Here is a 20,846-nt window from a genome sequence, read left to right on the forward strand (position 1 = left end):
ATTGTGATGTTAGAGTGTCAATTTTAGATCTTTCCTGCTTTCTCTCATGAGCATTTAGTGCTATAAATTTCCCTTTACACACTGCTTTAAATGTGTCCCAGAGATTCTGGTATGTTGTATCTTTGTTCTCTTCGGTTTCAAAGAACATCTTTATTTCTGCCTTCATTTCATTATGTACCCAGTAGTCATTCAGGAGCAGGTTGTTCAGTTTCCATGTAGTTGAGCGGTTTTGGTTGAGTTTCTTAGTCCTGAGTTCTAGTTCGATTGCACTGTGGTCTGAGAGATAGTTTGTTATAATTTCTGTTCTTGTACATTTGCTGAGGAGTGCTTTACTTCCAACTGTGTGGTCAATTTTGGAATAAGTGTGATGTGGTGCTGAGAAGAATGTATATTCTGTTGATTTGGGGTGGAGAGTTCTGTAGATGTCTATTAGGTCCACTTGGTGCAGTGTTGAGTTCAATTCCTGGATATCCTTGTTAACTTTCTGTCTCGTTGATCTGTCTAATGTTGACAGTGGGATGTTAAAGTCTCCCATTATTATGCTTCCTTTATTTTCTAAGTATCTTTTGTTTTATTATGTGTATTCCAGCTATGTATGCATCACAGCCCTTCTTTTTCTGTATTATAGCTATGGTTTTCTCATTGTTGTCTTTATGCCATGCCATTTTACACAGTACTTTGTAGGTTTTGATGAGAAAGTTGTTTTTTTTTTAATGTACTAAACAATTAGTATTAACTGGAGAGTTTGCTTATCAATACAACTTTCAGATCAGTTAATTAAGATAAAAGGCATTCAGTATCCACAGGTGAGAGGATTAAGTCAGTTAGTGTTCTTTGTCTCTGCTTGTAAAAGAAAAATATTAAATTCTTACACAAAGTGTGGCAAATATTTGCTAAAAAATATATCTCAGAAATTAAATTTTTAAGAGAGCTAATGGTAAGTGAAATTTTTTAAATTTAATTTTCTATGATATAGCACAACTTAACGTTTCCATGCAGAATCTTCTATTTTTAAGTGTGAATGTTAAAGTTTGTAAAATAATAAAATGACCTCATGGATTTAAAATTTGGAATAATATTTCTTTTTTATATTGATATTACAATTTGAAAAAATTTCTCAGTCTTATATAGTTTCTTTAGTGGGTGAAGTTCAGTCTAGAGTTTCTATTCTTAGTCACCTAACTGTAGCCAACTTCTTGATCATTTTCTCTGGAAAACTTGGAGATCATGGCAGCTTTTGATTGAAACATATCCTATTAGTTTGCTCACAAACTTGTTTACTGTGTTCAAAGAGTGGCCAGTCAGGAGACCATAAACAACAACTGCCCTTTTGGTGTCTTTTATGCAGTCATTATCTGTAATAAATAAATATTTATTCTGTAAAACATGAATTTTGAAGTGTGTATACATTGTCAAATGTTTAATTCTAGATAATTAATGCTTTACCTCACATAGTTAACATTTTTGTGGTGAGAGCACGTGACATAGTCTTAGTGCTTTTCAAAAATACAAATACATTATTATGAACTATAGTCACCATGCTGTACAAAAAAAATCTTTTGAAATTTTTTCTCCTATTCAAGTATAATTAAGTATTTTTTGACTGACATCTTTCCAAACCCCCCTTCTAAACACCTTGGTATCTGGTGGTCACCATTTTACTTTCTACTTCAATGAGATTACATTTTTTTAGGATCCATGTGTAAGTAAAATTATGAAATAATCTTTCTGTCCCAGACGCCGAAGCTCACGTCTGTAATCTCAGCTCTTTGGGAGGCTGAGGCGGGCAGATCACAAAGTCAGGAGTTTGAGACTAGCCTGGCCAATGTGGTGAAACCCCGTCTACTAAAAACAGAAAAATTAGCTGGGCATGGAGGCGGGCGCCTGTAGTCCTAGCTGAGGCAGGAGAATCTCTTGAACCGGGGAGGCAGAGGTTGCAGTAAGCCGAGATCGTGCCACTGCACTCCAGCTTGGGTGACAGAGCAAGACTGTCACAAAAATAATAATAATCTTTATGTGCCTGGCTTATTTTAGGTAATGTGATGTCCTCCAGGTTAATCCATGTGATTGAAAATAATAGAATTTTCTTTTTTGAAGATAAGTAGTATTCCATTGTTTACGTATATCATATTGTCTTTTTTTTTTTCTTCTTTTTGAGACAGAGTCTTGCTCTGTAGCCCAGGTTGGAGTGCAGTAGTGCCATCTCGGCTCACTGCAACCTCCACCTCCCGGGTTCAAGCAATTCTCCTGTCTTAGCCTCCTGAGTAGCTGGGACTACAGGCACATGCCACCATGGCCAACTAACTTTTATATTTTTAGTAGAGATGGGTTTTCACCATATTGGCCAAGCTAGCCTTGAACTCCTGACCTCAAGTGATCCACCTCGGCCTCCCAAACTGCTGAGATTACATGAGCCACTGCACCCAGCCTACTACATTGTCTTTATTTACTCATTTGATGTTGAACTGTTGATTCTATATTTTGGCAATTGTAGAGTGTTGCAAACAACATAGAAGTGCAAATATTTTTTTATTCTGATTTTATTTGTTTTGGATATATATCCAATATTAAAATTGCTGTATTATAAGATAGTTTTATTTTAAATTTTTTGATTTTTTATTTATTTATTTTTGTTTGTTTGTTTGTTTTGAGATGGAGTTTCGCTCTTGTTGCCAGGTTGGAGTGCAATGGCGTGATCTTGGCTCACCACAACCTCTGCCTCCCAGATTCAAGCGGTTCTCCTCCCTCAGCCTCCCGAGTAGCTGGGATTACAGGCATGTGCTACCACACCTGGCTAATTTTATATTTTTACTAGAGACAGGGTTTCTCCATGTTGGTCAGACTGGTCTCGAACTCCAGACCTCAGGTGACCCACCTGCCTCGGCCTCCCAAAGTGCTGGGATTACAGGCGTGAGCCACTGTGCCCGGCCTATTTTGTTTTTTATAATGGTTGTTCTCATTTACATTCAAACCAACAATGTGCAAGCATTCCTTTTTCTTCACACCTTTACTAATATTTTCTTCTTTTTAATAAGTCATTCTAACAGAAGTGAGTTGATAATCATAGTTTTTAAAATTTTATTTATTTATTTTTTTGGCTTTTCCTGGTAATAATTGATATTGAGCATTTTTTATATCTCTTGCCTATGTCTTTTTTGAAAAATATTTAAGCCTTTAACTCATTTTTAGTATTATTTGTTTTTTGTTCTATAATTGAGTTTCTTATATATTTTGATATTAAACCCCTGTCACGTGTATAATTTGCACGTTTCCTCCCATTTTTTAGTTGTCTCATCCTGTTGATTGTATCAGATTCTGTGCAGCAACTTTTTAATTTGAAGTAATCTGACTCCTCTATTTTTTCTTTGGTTCCCTGGGATTCTGAGGTTAAATTTTAGAAAGTCACTGCCCATACCAATGTTATGGGGCTTTCACTGTATATTTTTTGTACTAGTTTCAGAATTTCAAGCCTTACATTTAAATACCTAATTTATTTTAAGTTGATTTTTTTATATGGTGTGAGATGAGGGTCTAATTTTATTGCTCTGCATGTGGCTATAAAGTTTTCTTAACACCATTTATTGAAGATACTGTCATTTCCCTAAAAGACTGTCAACTATTAATATAATCAGCTATAAGTATATGAATATATTTCTCATTTCTGTCTTCTGCTCCATTAGCCTATGTGTCCTTTTTTATTGAAGTACCCTACTGTTTTGGTTACTATAGGTTTGTAGCATATTTCGAATCCAGGTAGGGTAATACCTTTGGCCTTTTTTGTTTTGTTTGATTGCTTTTGCTATTCAGGGTCTTCTGTGGTACCATATAAATTTTAGATGTATATTTTTAAATTCCTATGAAGTTTGTCACTGATATTTTGATAGAGGTTGCATTATATTTGTAAATCATTTTGTATAATGCAGATATTTAACAATATTAATGCCAATTCATAATATTTTTCATTTGTGTATTATGTATTACTTTAATATTCTTGAGATTATAATGTAAGGTGTTTCAACTTTTTGGTTACATTTATCTCAAAGTATAGTTACTACAGTTATTGTAGATAGGATTGTTTTTCAATTTTATTTTGAGATAGTTAATTGTTTACAAAAATGCTACTGACTTTTGCATGTGGATTTTGTATTCTGTAAATTTAATGAATTTGTTTGTTAGTTTCTTAGTAAAGTCTTGCGCTTTTCTATACTTAAGATTATGTCTTCTGCAAATAATAATAATTTAACTTTTTTTCCCAATCTGGATGACTTTGATTTTATTCTCTAATTTCTCTGTCTTGGACATTTCGTACTATATTTAGTAAGACTGAAGAAAGTGGTCATCCTTGTCTTGTTCTAGCTTTCAGAGTGAAAGCTTACAACATTTCCCTGTTTAGTATGCTATTTACTGTGCACTTTTTTGTTATATGTGGCATTTATTGACTTGAGGTGCATTTGTCCTATACTTAATTTTTTCAGAGATTTATCATTAGGGAATGTGTCAAACTTTTATTCTGCATCTATTTAAATGTTAGAGTTGTGAAATCACAACTAACTCCACATAAATACAAAACATCCTCAGAGACTACTATGAACATCTTCACACAGGGAAACTAAAAAATTTAGAGAAAATAGATAAACTCCTGGATACACACAACCTCTCAAGATTGAACCAGAAAGAAGCAAAAATCTTGAACACAGCAAAAATTAATAGAATGTATAATGAAATTATACATTTAGCATTAGAAATTATACATTATAGAATAGTAACAGAAATATATACATTGGTAATAGAAAACCCACCAACCATGAATAGCCCTAGATCAGATGAATTCACAACCAAATTCTACCACATACACAAAGACAAGCCAGTACTAATCCTCTGAATGTACTCCAAAAAATCAAGGTGGGATTTCTTCCTAACTCTTTATATAAAACCAATACCATCTTGATACCAAAATCTAGTGAAGACACAACAACAGCAACTGTAGGCCAATATTTCGGGTGATCATTAAAACAAAAATTCTCCATAAAGTATTAGCAAGCTGAGTTCATAATCAAATCAAAAAATTTTGTCACAATCATGGGAGCTTTAGTTCATGAATGCAAGAATGTTTCATCATATGCAAGTCAATAAATGTGATTCATCAAATAAAGATGATTAAAAGCAAACATGATTATCACAATAGATGCAGAAAAAGCATTCAAAAAATCCAATATTTATAAAAATATTCTCAACAAACTAGGCATTAAAGAAACATCTCAAAATAGTAAAGCCATCTGTGACAAATCTTCAGCTGAAATCATACTGAACGGAATCAGCTGGATGAACTCTCCATACGAATAAAAATAAGACAAGAATATCCACTCTAAACACTCGTATTCAACATAGTTCTGGAAGTACTAGCTAGAGCAATTAAACAAGATAAAGAAATAAAAGGGATCTAAATAAGAAAAGAGAAAGTCAAATTATCCTCACAGATTACATAATTCTCTACCTGGGAAACTGGAGATTCACAAAAAGACCCCTAAGCCTAAAAAATGACTTAAGCAAAGTCTCAGGATACAAAATTACCATACACAAATGAGTAGAATTTCTGTACATGAATAACATTCAAGCTGAGAACAAAATCAAAAACACAGTTCTGGTTGTCGGCAAAGCCTGAGTCCTGTCCTCTCGCTCTCCTACCCGGACATCATGAGCTTCACCACTCACTCCACCTTCACCAACTACTGATCCCTGGGCTCTGTCCAGGCACCTAGATGGTCATCAGTGCAGCCAGCATCTATGCAGGCACAGGGGGCTCTGGTTCCCGGATCTCCATGTCCTGCTTCACCAGCTTCTGAGGCAGCATGGGGTCCAGGGGCCTGGCTGCAGGGATGGCCGGGGGTCTGAGAGGAATGGGAGGCATCCAGAATGAGAAGACCATGCAAAGCCTGAACTACTGCCTGGTCTCCTACCTGGACAGAGTGAGGAGCCTGAGGACCGAGAACCGGAAAGTGGAGAGCAAAATCTGGGAGCACCTGCAGAAGATGGGACCCCAGGTCAGAGACAAGCCATTACTTCAGAACCATCGAGGACCTGATGGCTCAGATCTTCACAAATACTGTGGACAATGCCCGCATCATTCTGCAGATCAACAATGTCCATCTTGTTGCTGATGACTTTAGAGTCAAGTATGAGACAGAGCTGGTCACGTGCCAGTCTGTGGAGAGCGACACATATGGGCTTTGCAAAGTCATTGATGACACCTATGTTACTTGGCTGCAGTTGGAGACAGAGATCAAGGCTCTCATGGAGGAGCTGCTCCTTATGAAGAAGAACCATGAAGAGGAAGTAAAAGGACTGTAAGCCCAGGTTGATAGCTCTGGGTTGACCATGGAGGTAGTTGCCGCCAAAGCTCAGGACCCTGCCAAGATCATGGCAGACATCTGGGCCTAATACGACGAGCTGGCTCGGAAGAACTGAGAGGAGCTGGACAAGTACTAGCCTTAGCAGATTGCGGAGAGCACCACAGTGGTCACCACGCAGTCCGCCAAGGTTGTAGCTGCTGAGATGTTGCTCACAGATCTTAGATGTACAGTCCAGTCCTTGGAGATTGACCTGGACTCAATGAGAAATCTGAAGGCCAGCTTGGAGAACAGCCTGAGGGAGGTGGAGGTCTGCTACGCCCTGCAGATGGAGCAGATCAATGGGATCGTGCTGCACCTTGAGTCAGAACTGGCACAGACTGGGGCAGAGGGGCAGTGCCAGGCCCAGGAGTACAAGGCCCTGCTGAACATCAAGGTCAAGCTGGAGGCTGAGATCACCATTTACTGCCACCTGCTGGAAGATGGTTAAGACTTCAATCCCAGTGATGCCCTGGACAGCAGCAAATCCATGCAAACCATCCAAAAGACCACCACCCACCAGATAGTGTATGACAAAGTGGTGTCTGAGACCAACGACACCAAAGTTCTGAGACATTAAGCCAGCAGAAGAAGGATACCCTTTGGGGAGCAGGAGGCCAATAAAAAGTTCAGAGGTAAAAATAAATAAATAAATAATAGAGTTCCATTTACAATAGCCACACACACAAAAAAATAACATACTTAAGAATACATTAAACGAAGGAGGTAAAATATCTCTACAAAGAAAACAACAAAACACTGCTGAAAGAAATCAGACAGCCGGGCGCGGTGGCTCACGCCTGTAATACCAGCACTTTGGGAAGCCGAGGCGGGCGGATCACAAGTACAGGAGATCGAGACCACGGTGAAACCCTGTCTGTACTAAAAATACAAAAATTTAGCTAGGCGCGATGGTGGGCGCCTGTAGTTCCAGCTACTCAGGAGGCTGAGGCAGGAGAATGGCGTGAACCCGGGAGGCGGAGCTTGCAGTGAGCCGAGATCGCGCCACTGCACTCCAGCCTGGGCGACAGAGCGAGACTCCGTCTCAAAAAAAAAAAAGAAAAAGAAATCAGACAAAACACAAATAAATGGAAAAGCATTTCATGCTCATGAATTTGACGATTTAATATAATTAAAATGTCCATGCCACTTAAAGTAACCTGCAGATCGTTATTCCTATCAAACTGTCAATGCCATTTTTATAGAATTAGGGGAAAAAACTATTCTAAAATTTATACGGGAGAATTTTTTTAAAAGCCAAATAGCCAAGTCAACATTAAACAAACAAACAAAATAAAACCTGGAGGCATTGAATTACCTGACTTCAAACTGTGCTACAAGCTACAGTCATCAGTATAACATGGTTCTGGTACAAAAATAGACATATAGACTGTATTGGTCCATTTTTATGCTGCTAATAAAGACACACCTGAGACTGGGTAATTTATAAAAGAAAGGTTTAATTGACTCACAGTTCCATGTGACTGGGGAGGCCTCACATTCATGATGGAAGCCAAAGGGAAAGCAAGACATGGCAGCAGGCAAGAGCCAGCATGTGCAGAAGAACTCCCTTTTATAAAACCATCGGATCTTAAGAGACTTATTCACTACTCAGAGAGCGGCATGGGAAAACCTACCCCCATGATTTAATCACCTCCCACCCAGACCCTCCCATGACATGTGGGGATTATTACAATTCAAGGTGAGATTTGGGTGGGGGCACAGAGCCAAACCATATGGAACAGAAGAGAGAGTGTAGTTGTAGCTACACTCCTACAACCTACTTTTGACAAAGTCAACAGAAATAAAAAGAAAACAACCCCCCATCTAAGAAATGATACTGGGAAAACTCATTAGTCATATGCAGAAGAAAAAAAAACCCTACCTTTCACAATGTAAACAATATATCACAATATAGGCCAGGCACGGTGGCTCAAGCCTGTAATCCCAGCACTTTGGGAGGCCGAGACGGGCGAATCACGAGGTCAGGAGATCGAGACCATCCTGGTTAATACGGTGAAACCCCGTCTCTACTGAAAAGTACAAAAAACTAGCCGGGCGAGGTGGTGGGCGCCTGTAGTCCCAGCTACTTGGGAGGCTGAGGCAGGAGAATGGCATGAACCCGGGAAGCGGAGCTTGCAGTGAGCTGAGATCTGGCCACTGCACTCCGGCCTGGGCGACAGAGCGAGACTCCGTCTCAAAAAATAAAAAAAATAAAAAAAAAAAAAGAAATGATACTGGGAAAACTCATTAGTCATATGCAGAAGAAAAAAACCCTACCTTTCACAATGTAAACAATATATCACAATATAGTTTAAAGACTTAACTGCAAGACTTCGAGCTATTAAAACCCTAGAAGAACATGTAGAAAGTACTCTTCTAGACACAGGGCTCTAGAGAAAAAAAATTATAACTAACACCTTAGAAGTTAATGCAACAAAAATAAAAACATGTTGAGGTTGTGGAGAAAAGGAAATCTACATACACTGTTGGTGGAAATGCAAATTAATTCAGCCCCTGTAGAACACAGTTTGAAGATTTCTCAAATAACTAAAATAGAATTGCTATTTGGCCCATTAATCGCATTAATGCGTATATACCCATAGAATAAGAAATTATTTTACCAAAAAGACACCAGCACTCACATGTTTACTGCGGTGCTATTCACCATAGAAAAGACAGAATTAAACTAGGTACCCATGAATCTTAGATTCATGTTATTTGTTAATTTGCTTAGAATAAGGGCCTTCCGCCAGCTTGGAGGACAGCCTGAGGAACGTGGAAGCCCTCTACGCCCTGCTGATGGAGCAGCTCGATGGGATCCTGCTGCACCTGTAGTCAGAGTTGGCACAAACCCAGGCAGAGGGACAGCACCAGGCCTAGGAGTAGGAGACCCTGCTGAACACGTCAAACTGGAGGCTGAGATCGCCACCTACTGCCGCCTGCTGGAAGATGGCGAGGACTTCAATCTTGGTGATGCCCTGGACAGCAGCAACTCCATGCAAACCATCCAAAAGAAAACCACCGGCCGGAGGGTGGATGACAAAGAGCTGTCTGAGATCAACAAAGTGCTGTCTGAGCCAGCAGAAGCAGGGTACCCTTTGGGGAGCAAGAGACCAATAAAAAGTTCAGAGGTGGCCGGGCGCGGTGGCTCAAGCCTGTAATCCCAGCACTTTGGGAGGCCGAGACGGGCGAATCACGAGGTCAGGAGATCGAGACCATCCTGGCTAACACGGTGAAACCCCATCTCTACTAAAAAATACAAAAAACTAGCCGGGCGAGGTGGCGGGCGCCTGTAGTCCCAGCTACTCGGGAGGCTGAGGCAGGAGAATGGCGTGAACCCGGGAGGCAGAGCTTGCAGTGAGCTGAGATCCGGCCACAGCACTCCAGCCTGGGCTACAGAGCGAGACTCCGTCTCAAAAAAAAAAAAAAAAAAAAAAAAAGTTCAGAGGTTAAAAAAAATAAAAAATAAAAAAAATAAAGGCCTTCTGCTGCATCCATGTTGCTGCAAAGAACATGTTTTTCTGTGGTTTCTTGGTATTACACGGTATATAAGTATTTCAGATACTATATGTTCTCACGTATAAGTGGGTGCTAAACATTGGGTGAACATGGAAACAATAAATGCTGGGAATTCTAAAAAAAAAAAAAAAAAAAAGCCAAGACAAGCATTGAAAAACTACTTATCAGGTATGAGGTACACCACTTGGACAATGGAATTATTAAGTGTCCAAACCTCGACATCATGCAGTGTACTTAAGTTACAAATCTGCCCATGTACCCCCATGAATCTAAAATAAAAATAATAAAATGCTTTATGGTATAATGGCATGTTACATTTCTCCATTTCTGGGTTAATAGTTGAAATTAGGAGTGAAAGACAGAATTATGTCTCTTTTGGGTATAGAGGTGAATGTTTTTATACCAGGTCCCCCCAAGTTTTATGAGCTAATGTCTCTGAAAGCTCTTGGTTTATAGCCCAAAAAGTGTTTTATCCCCAAGTGTGCAGCTAAAATAAATGGCTACATCTTTATATTTTATTTATTAACTGTCCACTATAATTTGTTACTCTACTCTTTTTGGGGAAAAAATGTGGTTTAATCACATTTCTCTTTTAGAATAAACCATTTTTGAAAACGTGAGGCTGTGAAAATCATGTTAAATTCCTGAATTAAGAAAAGATATATATATATTTTTTTCAGGAGTCTGACTCTGTCACCCAGGCTTGAGTGCAGTGGCATGAACTCAGCTCACTGCAACCTCCGCCTCCCAGGTTCAAGCAAATCTCCTTCCTCAGCCTTTTGAGTAGCTGGAATTACAGATATCTGCCACCATGCTCAGTTAATTTTTGTATTTTTAGTAGAGATGGGATTTTGCCATGTTGGCCAGGCTAGTCTCAAACTCCTGACTTCAGGTGATCTGTCTGCCTCCTCCCAAAGTCCTGGAATTACAGGTGTGAGCCACTCCACCTGGCAAGAAAACATTTTTTTTAAAGCATAAAAGCCTTATGGTCGTATACCAAAAATGATGAAATACACAATATGGGTTATTTATGACCACACTACTGCAACCACTCTTTCACAACCATTCTGGTGAAAAAAAAAAAAATTGATAAGAAGGTATTGTTAGAATACTTTTCTGATTCTATTGCAGTATTAAATTCTTTTTTTTATTATTATTATTTGTCATATAGAAGTCCGTACTTCAACAAAAGATGCCAAGAATTTCAAGTTAATATCCTCACACATATATTCTTACTAGAAGGTCACTGGTGTTTTTGCAATCAAGGTGTAGCATTTCTGGCTTTGGTGTGCTACTTTGATTGTGTAAAATAGAAAGACCGGAAGTAAAGTGGAGTCAACCATGACATCTAGTTTCTACAGCAACAACATCTGAATTCTTGTGTTATGTCAACTAGAAGTAATGACAGTATTTTATTTTATTTTATTTTGTTTTATTTTATTTTATTTCATTTCATTTTATTTATTTAGAAATAGAGTTTCACTCTTGTTGCCCAGGCAATGGTGTGCAATGGTGTGATCTTGGCTCACTGCAACCTCCACTTTCCAAGTTCAAATGATTCTCCTGCCTCAGCCTCCTGAGTAGCTGGGATTACAGGCATGCACCACCATGCCTGACCAATTGTGTATTTTTAGTAGAGACGGGGTTTCTCCATGTTGGTCAGGCTGGTCTAGAACTCCCGACCTCAGGTTATCTGCCCACCTCGGCCTCTCAAAGTGCTGGGATTACAGGTGTGAGCCACCGCACCCGGCCACATGACAGTATTTTAAAACTAAAAAGATATATTTTTAATAGTTTTTCAATCGTTTATAAAAATTTATAGTTTTTGAATGATATAAGTTAAATAACTTGAACATGCAGGTAACTGTTTCATCTGGATATTATTAATAATTTATTTATTTGTATTTTATTATTTATTTATTTATTTTGAGACTGTGAAGTCTCGCTCTGTTGCCCAGGCTGGAGTGCAATGGCACAATCTTGGTTCGCTGCAACCTCCACCTCCCGGGTTCAAGTGATTCTCCTGCCTCAGCCTCCTGAGTAGCTGGGACGACAGGCACATGCCACCATGCCTGGCTAATTTTGTATTTTTGGTAGAGACAAGGTTTCACCATGTTGGCCAGGCTGGTCTTGGACTCTCGACCTCAGGTGATTCACCTGCCTCGGCCTCCCAAAGTGTGGGGATTATAGGCATGAGCCACCGCATCCGGCCTGTTATTTTACTATATTTCTTTCAAAAATTGTAATTCATTTATCCTGAATATATCACTGGGCCCAGAACCTAGGTGATGTGACTCTCCTGCATCATCTCTGCCCATAGGCGGGATTATTAAATATACCTGGGCCCACATAGGTATACAGATGCTACAATGACTTGTATACCTGGACGCAGCCAAGAGAAGAGATTTTGACTCTCATAGGCTGGCTTACAACAATGGATAAGGTCCTGGGTCTCCTACTTGTACCAAAGTCAAAGAGAATGACAACATTCACACATATCATGTAAATTCCTCAAGTGACACCGAAAGTGTCAATAGGGACAACCATGCTGAAGAGATTGTGACTCTCCCATGCACACCCAGCTGACTGTAAGGACTGTCACCCTTCCAGATGGACACAGACCACTGTTGAGGTTTTGAATGTCACACCAAGAGTGAGTCAAAGGTTGGAATTGTGACTCTTACACATGGATCTGGTCCACAGGTGGAATAATGACTCTTGGACCTCAGGTAGAATTGGGGCTCTCATGCAGGGATTCAGTCCAGCACTGAGACTGCTTTGCATTCTTGGACCCAACCCACGGAGATATCAGCTCTCATACATAACCCGGGACATGTGCAGGATCGTAAATGTCATCCCTGGACCTTTCTGCGGGTGTAATTGTGAAAGATATTTTTGCCCAGAATCTGAATGATTTGACTCTCCTGCCTGGGCCAAGCCCACAAATGGGATTGTGACATATACTCAGTCCAAGCACCTAGGTTATGTGACTCTCCTGCCTGAGCCCTGCCCTCAAGGAAATTTGACATATCATTGAACCCAGCACCTAGGTGATGTGGCTCGCCTCTCCTGTCTGGGCCCTGCCTACAGAGAAAATTGTGACATATTCCTCGACCCAGCACCCAGGTAATGTGATTCTCCTGCCTGTGCACTGCCTACAGAGGGCATTGTGACATATCACTGGGCCCATCAACCATGTGATATGAATCTCCTCTCTGCCTGAGCCCCGCCCTCAGGATTGTAAAATATTGCTGGGTTCAGCACCCAAGTAATGTAACCCTCTTGCTTTAGCACTGCCCAAAGGAGAAATTGTGACATCTCTCTGGGCCAATCTTCTAGATTATGTGAACCTCCTCTCCTGCCCCCTCCCTGCTCTAGGACCGTGACACATTACCAGACTCAGCACCTAGGTGATGTGACTCTCCTCTCCTGTCTAGGACCTGCCCAATTGGTGATTGTGACACCTCACTGGGCCTAGCACCTAGGTAATGTGACTGTTCTCTTTTGCCCGGCGCCAGGTTGCATTGTGACATATCACTGGGCCCAGCACCCAGATGTTACTCTTCTTCTCCCTCGATGTGCTCACAGCTGGGATTGTGACATGTACCTGAGCCCAGCATCTAGGTGGTGTTACTCTCCTCTCCCGCTTAATACCTGCCCTGGGTACTGGGCAAGGCAATATGTCACAATGCCCCCTGAGATCAGGGCCCAGGCAAAAAAAAAGTCACATCACCTGTGTGCTGTGCCCAGTGATGTGTCACAATGTCCCTTGGGGACAGAGTTCAGGAAGGAGAGTGACATCACCTACATGCTGCATCCAGTGATATATCACTTTCCTGCCTAGGCTCTGCCCACAGAAGGCTTTGTGACAGATCTATGGGCCTAAAATCTAGGTCATTTCACTTATTTTGGGGGGCCTTATGCACAAAAGATTGTGACATATTTCTGGGCACAGTATACAGGTGAGATGACACTCCAGCCTGGGCCTGGCCCACAGAAGGAATTATATCACCGGTTCCATCACCTAGGTGAGGTAACTCACGTCTCCTGCCTGGGCCCTGCCTACAGGAGGAATTGTGACATAACACTGGGCCCAGCACCTAGGGGATGTGACTCTTTTGCCTTGTTCCTTCCCACAGGTGAGAGTGTGACATACCTGGGCTCAACTCACAGCTGTGAAAATAACTCTCATTCTTGTACCCAGCCAATAGGAGGGATTTTGACTCTCATAGATACGTTTAGGGCAACTGGTAAGGTCCTGGGTCTCCTACTTTTATGAAGATAACAGAGGATTATGACACTCAAACATATCATATAAAGCCCTTGAGTGGTACAGAAAGTGTCATAACAGAACACAGGAGCAGGGCACGGTGGCTCACGCCTGTAATTCCAGCACTTTGGGAGGCCGAGGAGGGCAGATCACCTGAGGTCAGGAGTTCGAGACCAGTCTGGCCAACATGGTGAAACCCCGTCTCTACTAAAAATACAAAAATTAGCCAGGTGTGGTGGCGCATGACTGTAATCCCAGCTACTCAGGAGGCTGAGGCAGGAGAATCACTTGAACCCGGGAGGCGGAGGTTGTAGTGAGCCGAGATTGCGCCACTGCACTCCAGCCTGGGTGACAGAGCCAGACTCCGTCTCAAAAAACAAAAACAAAAACACAGCACTCAGACGAGATTATGACTCTCATATTCACACTCAGCTGCCAGAATTGTCACCCTCAAACATGGACACAGCCCACTGGTGAGGTCCTGGATCTCACAGGAGTACACAGTTGGAATTGTGACTGTCATACATAGGCCTGGCCACAGGTGTGATGCCGACTCACTTCTGGACACAGCACACAGGGACAATGCGGACTTTCATACCTGAACCCAGCCAATAGGAGGGATGTTGACTCTTGTACCTAGGGCAATGAGTAAGATCCTGGCTCCATACCAGCACAAGTTTCTAGAGCACACAGCAACTGTCTTGCACACTGTACAGAGCCCTTGGGTTATACAGAGAGTTTCATAACGTGGCCCAGCACACAGCAGTTATTGTGACTCTCATATGCACACCCAACCAGCAGTAAGGATGGTCACCCTCTTTCATAAACCCACCCCACTGTTGAAGTTCTTTTTTTTTTTTTTTTTTTTTTTGAGACGGAGTCTCGCTCTGTCACCCAGGCTGGAGTGCGGTGGCCGGATCTCAGCTCACTGCAAGCTCCGCCTCCCGGGTTTACGCCATTCTCCTGCCTCAGCCTCCCGAGTAGTTGGGACTACAGGCGCTCGCCACCTCGCCCGGCTAGTTTTTTGTACTTTTTAGTAGAGACAGGGTTTCACCGTGTTAGCCAGGATGGTCTCGATCTCCTGACCTCGTGATCCGCCCGTCTCGGCCTCCCAAAGTGCTGGGATTACAGGCTTGAGCCACCGCGCCCGGCCGAAGTTCTTAATCTCACGCCTGGATTCAGTCAAAAGTTGAAATTGTGACTCTCCTACGTGAATCTTTTCCACAGGTTGGATAATGGCTCTCAGACCAGGATTTAGAACACAGGTGAGGCTGTGACTCCTTTACTGAAACACAGTCCCCTGCAGCCAGGATTGGGGATCTTACGCACAAATCCAGTCAACCCTTGAGACTTTGACTCATGGACTTGGACCAAACTCACAGGCATCGACTCTCATACCTGAAGCCAGGACATGTGTGGGATCGTTAAGCTCTTCTCTGGGCCTTTCCACAGATGTGGTTGTGACATATACCTTTGCCCAGCACCTGAGTGAGGTGCCTCTCCTCCCTGGGTCCGGCTCCTAAATAGGATTGTGAGATATACCTGGACCCATGCTCTCAGGTGATGTGACTCTCCTGCGTGGGCCCTGTCACAATGGGGGATTTTGCTATACTGCTGGACGTAGTATCTAGATGATATGACTCTCCTATCTGGGCTGTACTTACAGGGGAGATTGTGACACATCGCTGAGCCCAGCACCTAGGTGATGTAACTCTGCTGCCTGGGCCCTGCCCACACAGGGCATTATGGTATATTGCTGGGCCCAACACCCAGGTAATGTGACTCTTTTCTGGGCCTTGTCCTCAGGGTGCATGGTGATCTATCACTGGATTTAGCACATGGTTGATGTAAATCTCCTGCCTGGGTCTTGCCCATAGGAGATGTTGTAACATATTGCTGGGCTCAGCACTCAGGTGATATGCCTCTCCTGCCAGGGCTCTGCCAACAGCGGGGACTGTGACAGATTACAGGGGCCAACACCTATGTGATGCCCCTCGTTTTCTTCCTTGGTCCTACCCTCAGAGAAATTTGTAACTTATTGCTGGGCCAAGCACCCAGGTAATGGGACACTTCTTCCTGGGCCCCGCCCACAGAATTTCTGGGCAGAAATTGTAACATATTTCTGGGCCCAGAACCAAGGTGGTATAATTCTTTTGCCTCAGCTTTGCCCACAAAAAGGATTGTGACTGATTCCTGGCCCAGCATCCAGGTTAGGTGACTCTCTTGCCCTGTCTCTGCCCACAGGTGGGATTGTGACATATCAGTGGGCCCAGAACCAAGGTGACGTGTGTCTCCTGTCTGTGCCCTGCCCACAGGGGAGATTGTGACACATTGGTGGGCTCACCATCCAAGTGACGTGAGTCTCTTGCCTGGATTTTACCCAAAGAAGGTATCGTGACACATCTGTGGATGTGACTTTTCTGCTTGATCCCTGCCCACATTTGAAATCGGGGTATACACCTGTTTCCATCACCTAGGTGATGGAGCTCTCCTTCCCGGTCCCTGTCCAAATGGAGGACTGTAACATACACCTGCTTCCAGCACCTAAGTAATGTGTCTCTCCTGCCTGGACCCTGCCTCCGGGTAATTGTGACACATACCTGAACCCATCGTCTGAGTCGTGTTGCTCTTCTTCCTGGATCCTGCCCAGAGGGTAGATTGTGGCATGTACCTGGACCCAGCACCTAGGTGATGTTACACTTTGCCCGGACCTAAAACACAAAAAAGATTTTGACAGATTTCTTAGCTCAGCACCTAAGATGTGTGACTCCGCTGCCTAGGCTAAAGCCACAAGTGGGATTACGTAAAACTGGGCCGAGTACTGAGGTGATTTGAGCCTTTTTTAGGTCAAGTTCTCAGGCGGGGACTGACATATACCTGGGCTCAGGAATTACAGTGATGTGGCTGTCCTGCATGGGCCCAATCCACAGGGGAGATTGTGACATATACCTGGGCCCAGCCCACAGGTCATGCGACTCTCTCACCTAGGTCAAGGCCACAAATAGGATAGTGGCATATAGTTGAACCAAGCACCTATGTGTTCTGACTCTCATGCCTGGCCAAAGTCACAAGGGGCATTGTGACATATACCTGGGCCCAGCACTTAGATGATGTGAGTCTTTAGCCTGAGCCCAGCCCACAGGAAGTATTGCGATACATACCGGGGCTCGGCACCTATGGGAGGTGTATATCTCACCTGGCCAAGCCGACGAAAGAGACTGGACAATATACCAGGGTTAAGCACCTAGATAACGTGGCTCTCTCACCTGGGACCTGCCCATAGCAGAGATTGTGGCATACACGTGGTCTCAGTACCTAGGCAATGTAACTCTTCTGCCTGGGCCAAGGCCATAGGTGGGATTGTGATGTATGGCTAATTCCAGAACCTAGGTGATATGAATTTCCAGCATGAGCCCAAGCAACAGGAGGGAATGTGACACGTACCTGGGCCCAGTACCTAGGTGATGTGGCTATCTTGCCTGGGACCTGCCAAACAGGGGATTGTAATATACCTGGGCCCCGCGCCTAGGTGATGTGACTCTTCTGCTGGGCCTCAACCATAGGAGAGATTGTGACAGATACATGGGCCCAGACTTCAGGTGATGTAGCTCTTCTGCCTGAGCCAAGCCCACAGGGGGAACTGTGAGATTTAGCTGGACCCTGCTCACAGGCAGTGATGACTCTCATACCTGGACCCAGCGAACAGGAGACATTCTGACTCTCATAGCTAGCCTTAAGGAAATAGGTAAGGTCATGGATCTCATACTTGTATGAAAGTCCCAGAGAGATTTGTGACTCTCAAGCATATCACGTAAAACTCTCAAGTGGTAGAGTTAACACATTGTGGCTCTCATGCACATCCAGCTGAAAGTTAGGCTTGTTACTCTTACACATGGACACAGCTCACTAGTGAGGTCCCCAATTTTATAGTCAAACATACTCGACAGTTGGAATTGCGACTCTCCCATGTGAATCTTGACACAGGTGGGATGGTCATTCATTTTTGGACCAAGCTCACAGGCACGATGATGACTCTCATACCTGGACCCAGCCAACAAGAAACACTTTTGGCTGAGCGCGGTGGCTCATGCCTGTAATCCCAACATTTTGGGAGGATGAGGTGGGCGGATCACGAGGTCAGGAGTTCGAGATCAGCCTGGCCAATATGGTGAAACCCCATCTCTACTAAAAATACAAGAATTAGCCGGGTGTGGTGGCATGTGCCTGTAGTCCCAGCTACTCAGAAGACTGAGGCAGGAGAATCACTTGAACTCACAAGGCGGAGGTTGCAGTGAGCTAAGATCATGCCACTGCACTTCAGCCTGGGTAACGGAATGAGACTCCATCTCAAAAAAAAAAAAAAAAGAAAAGATATTGGTATTTTAGGAAATTGGTCGGTTGTTTGTTTTTTTTTTTTTTAATGAGGAGAAATTCATATAATTATGTATTTCAAACATTCAGAATCTTTCTCTCTTACATTAGTAAAGAAAAATGATGCCCTGAACACCGGCCTCATGGTGGCCTGCATCACTGTTATAAGTCAACAACAAGGGGCAACTTTCCTTAAATTTTTCTCCATGAGGCTGGGCGCAGTGGCTCACGCCTATAATCCCAGCATTTTGGGAGGCCGAGGCGGGCAGATCACCTGAGGTCAGGAGTTCGAGGAGTTCAAGACTAGCCTGGCCAACATTGCAAAACCCCGTCTCTACTAAAAATACAAAAATTACCCAGGCGTGGTGGTGCACACCTGTAATCCCAGCTGCTTGGGGGGCTGAGGCAAGAGAATCGCTTGAACCCAGGAGGCAGAGGTTGCAGTGAGCTGACACCGTGCCACTGCACTGCAGCCTGGGCAGTAGAGCGAGATTCCGTCTCAAAAATAAAAAGATTTTCTTCATGAATTTTACATTTCCCACTAAGCTTCCATCATACTAATGATGCCCCCCTAATACAGAATGGCCTCTCATAGCTCTGAAGCAGCAACGGTAGGGTAAGCTAATTTTTGTATTTTTAGTAGAGACAGGGTTTCACCATGTTGGCCAGGCTGGTCTCAAATCATGTAGCAACATGTTTTCTTATAAACACTAGAAATGTAGGCATTGCATCCACTGATGTGACAGTTTAATTACATCAATAATCATTACTTTTCAAAAATCTCAAATACTGTCAATACAGAATAACTATTCATTGAATATAAATATATCTATCCAAATATTAATGTCTTAATTCTTTAAAACATACAAACAAGTTTTCTAATTGTTTAGATTTTGGATTGTTTCCTATCTTAAATACCCTTGTTTAGCATAAAACTTTGAAGTGTTAGTACTTTTTTGTGTGATACTCTGATGTTTATTTACTTTTTTTATAATGAGTTTTTCTTTCTTTTTTATAGAGAAGGGTGTTTTGCTATGATGCCTAGGCTGGTCTCAAAATTCTGGCCTCAAGTGATCTTTCTACCTCATCCTGCCAAAATGCTAGAATTATAGGCAGAGACACTGGACTTGATGTTTTTGTATTTGTTTTTGAGCTGGAGTCTTGCTCTGTTGCCCAGGCTGGAGTGCAATGGTGTGATCTCGGCTCACTGCAACCTCCGCCTCCCAGGTTTAAGCAGTTCTCCTGCCTCAGCCTTCCAAGTAGCTGGGATTATAGGCACCTGCCACCATGCCCAGCTAATTTTTGTATTTTTAGTAGAGACAGGGTTTCACCATGTTGGCCAGGCTGGTCTCAAATTCCTGGCCTCAGGTGATCTGCCTGCTTCAGCCTCCCAAAGTGCTGGAATTACAGGTGTGAGACACTGTATCCCACAGACTTGATTTTTTTACTACTTCCTCACATGTATTACATCCCTAAATCTTTTTTAATGTGAACATTGGTTTTTAGATGTATAATTTGGAGAAAATTATTTCCTCATTCATTACATGTACAGAGTTTCTGTAGTATAAGCTCTCTGACGTTTACTAAGGCAGCAGTCTTCAAACATTTTGGAACCAGAGACTGGTTTCATATAAGACAATTTTTCCATGGACCAAGATTGTCATGAGCAGTGCACAACTTAGATCCATTGAATGGACAGTTCACAGCAGAGTTTTTGCTTCTATGAGAATCTGTGTAGCCTGGTTCTAACAGGCCATGGAACAGTACTGGTTCACAACCTGAAAGTTGGGGCCCCTGCACTAAGGTATAAACAATAATTAAATACTTTGTCACAACCCTTACTTTTTGTATTGAAAGCATATAAAAAGCAAATCTGTTTTTAGATTTTGTAAGGAGGTTTGATATATTTTTTTAGCTGGTCTTTGTCCTTGATATAAATAGATCAGGGCACAGAAAGAGAGTTTCCATGCTGACTCAGATATCTAGGAATGTTTTGCTTGGGGTTCATTCATTCAACACACATATCTTAAGTACTTACTTTGTGCAGTCACTTTTCTAGAACTTTGGCATAATTTAGTGACTGAAGCAGCAACGTTCTCTGGGCCTCAATTCTATTTGGGGACTCAGACACTCCAAGTAGACATCAAAAGGTCATTTTCAGAGAATGTGAAAAGTATTTTTAGTAGAGACAGGGTTTCACCATGTTGGCCAGTCTGGTCTCAAACTCCTGGCCTCAGGTGATCCACCCGCCTCAGGAGGCCCTCATGACCTCCTCTATGTATGGATGCATCCTCTCA

General features: G+C 42.6%; 3 protein-coding genes and 1 pseudogene across 4 annotated transcripts in view; 3 read left to right on the top strand and 1 right to left on the bottom strand.

Moving 5' to 3' along the window:
• The window catches only part of LOC693803 (uncharacterized), a 529,045-nt gene that overhangs the window by 178,554 nt on the left and 329,645 nt on the right, over positions 1-20,846 (bottom strand).
• LOC720437 (uncharacterized) overlaps positions 1-20,846 on the top strand; it is a 219,864-nt gene that overhangs the window by 23,815 nt on the left and 175,203 nt on the right.
• On the top strand, positions 1,381-7,283 carry LOC144329492 (keratin, type I cytoskeletal 18 pseudogene; annotated as a pseudogene). The gene has a single exon (XR_013409329.1). The product of XR_013409329.1 is annotated as a keratin, type I cytoskeletal 18 pseudogene (transcript).
• LOC114674171 (uncharacterized) overlaps positions 9,086-20,846 on the top strand; it is a 71,064-nt gene continuing 59,303 nt past the window's right edge. The window contains exons 1-4 of the mRNA XM_077977128.1: positions 9,086-9,480; positions 12,612-12,784; positions 14,048-14,158; positions 15,406-15,443. Coding sequence (XP_077833254.1) covers positions 9,086-9,480; positions 12,612-12,784; positions 14,048-14,158; positions 15,406-15,443 — 717 coding nt within the window. The remainder of the gene's footprint in view (positions 9,481-12,611; positions 12,785-14,047; positions 14,159-15,405; positions 15,444-20,846) is intronic.

Source organism: Macaca mulatta, chromosome 19 (genome assembly GCF_049350105.2).
Source record: "Macaca mulatta isolate MMU2019108-1 chromosome 19, T2T-MMU8v2.0, whole genome shotgun sequence".
NCBI lineage: Eukaryota > Metazoa > Chordata > Mammalia > Primates > Cercopithecidae > Macaca > Macaca mulatta.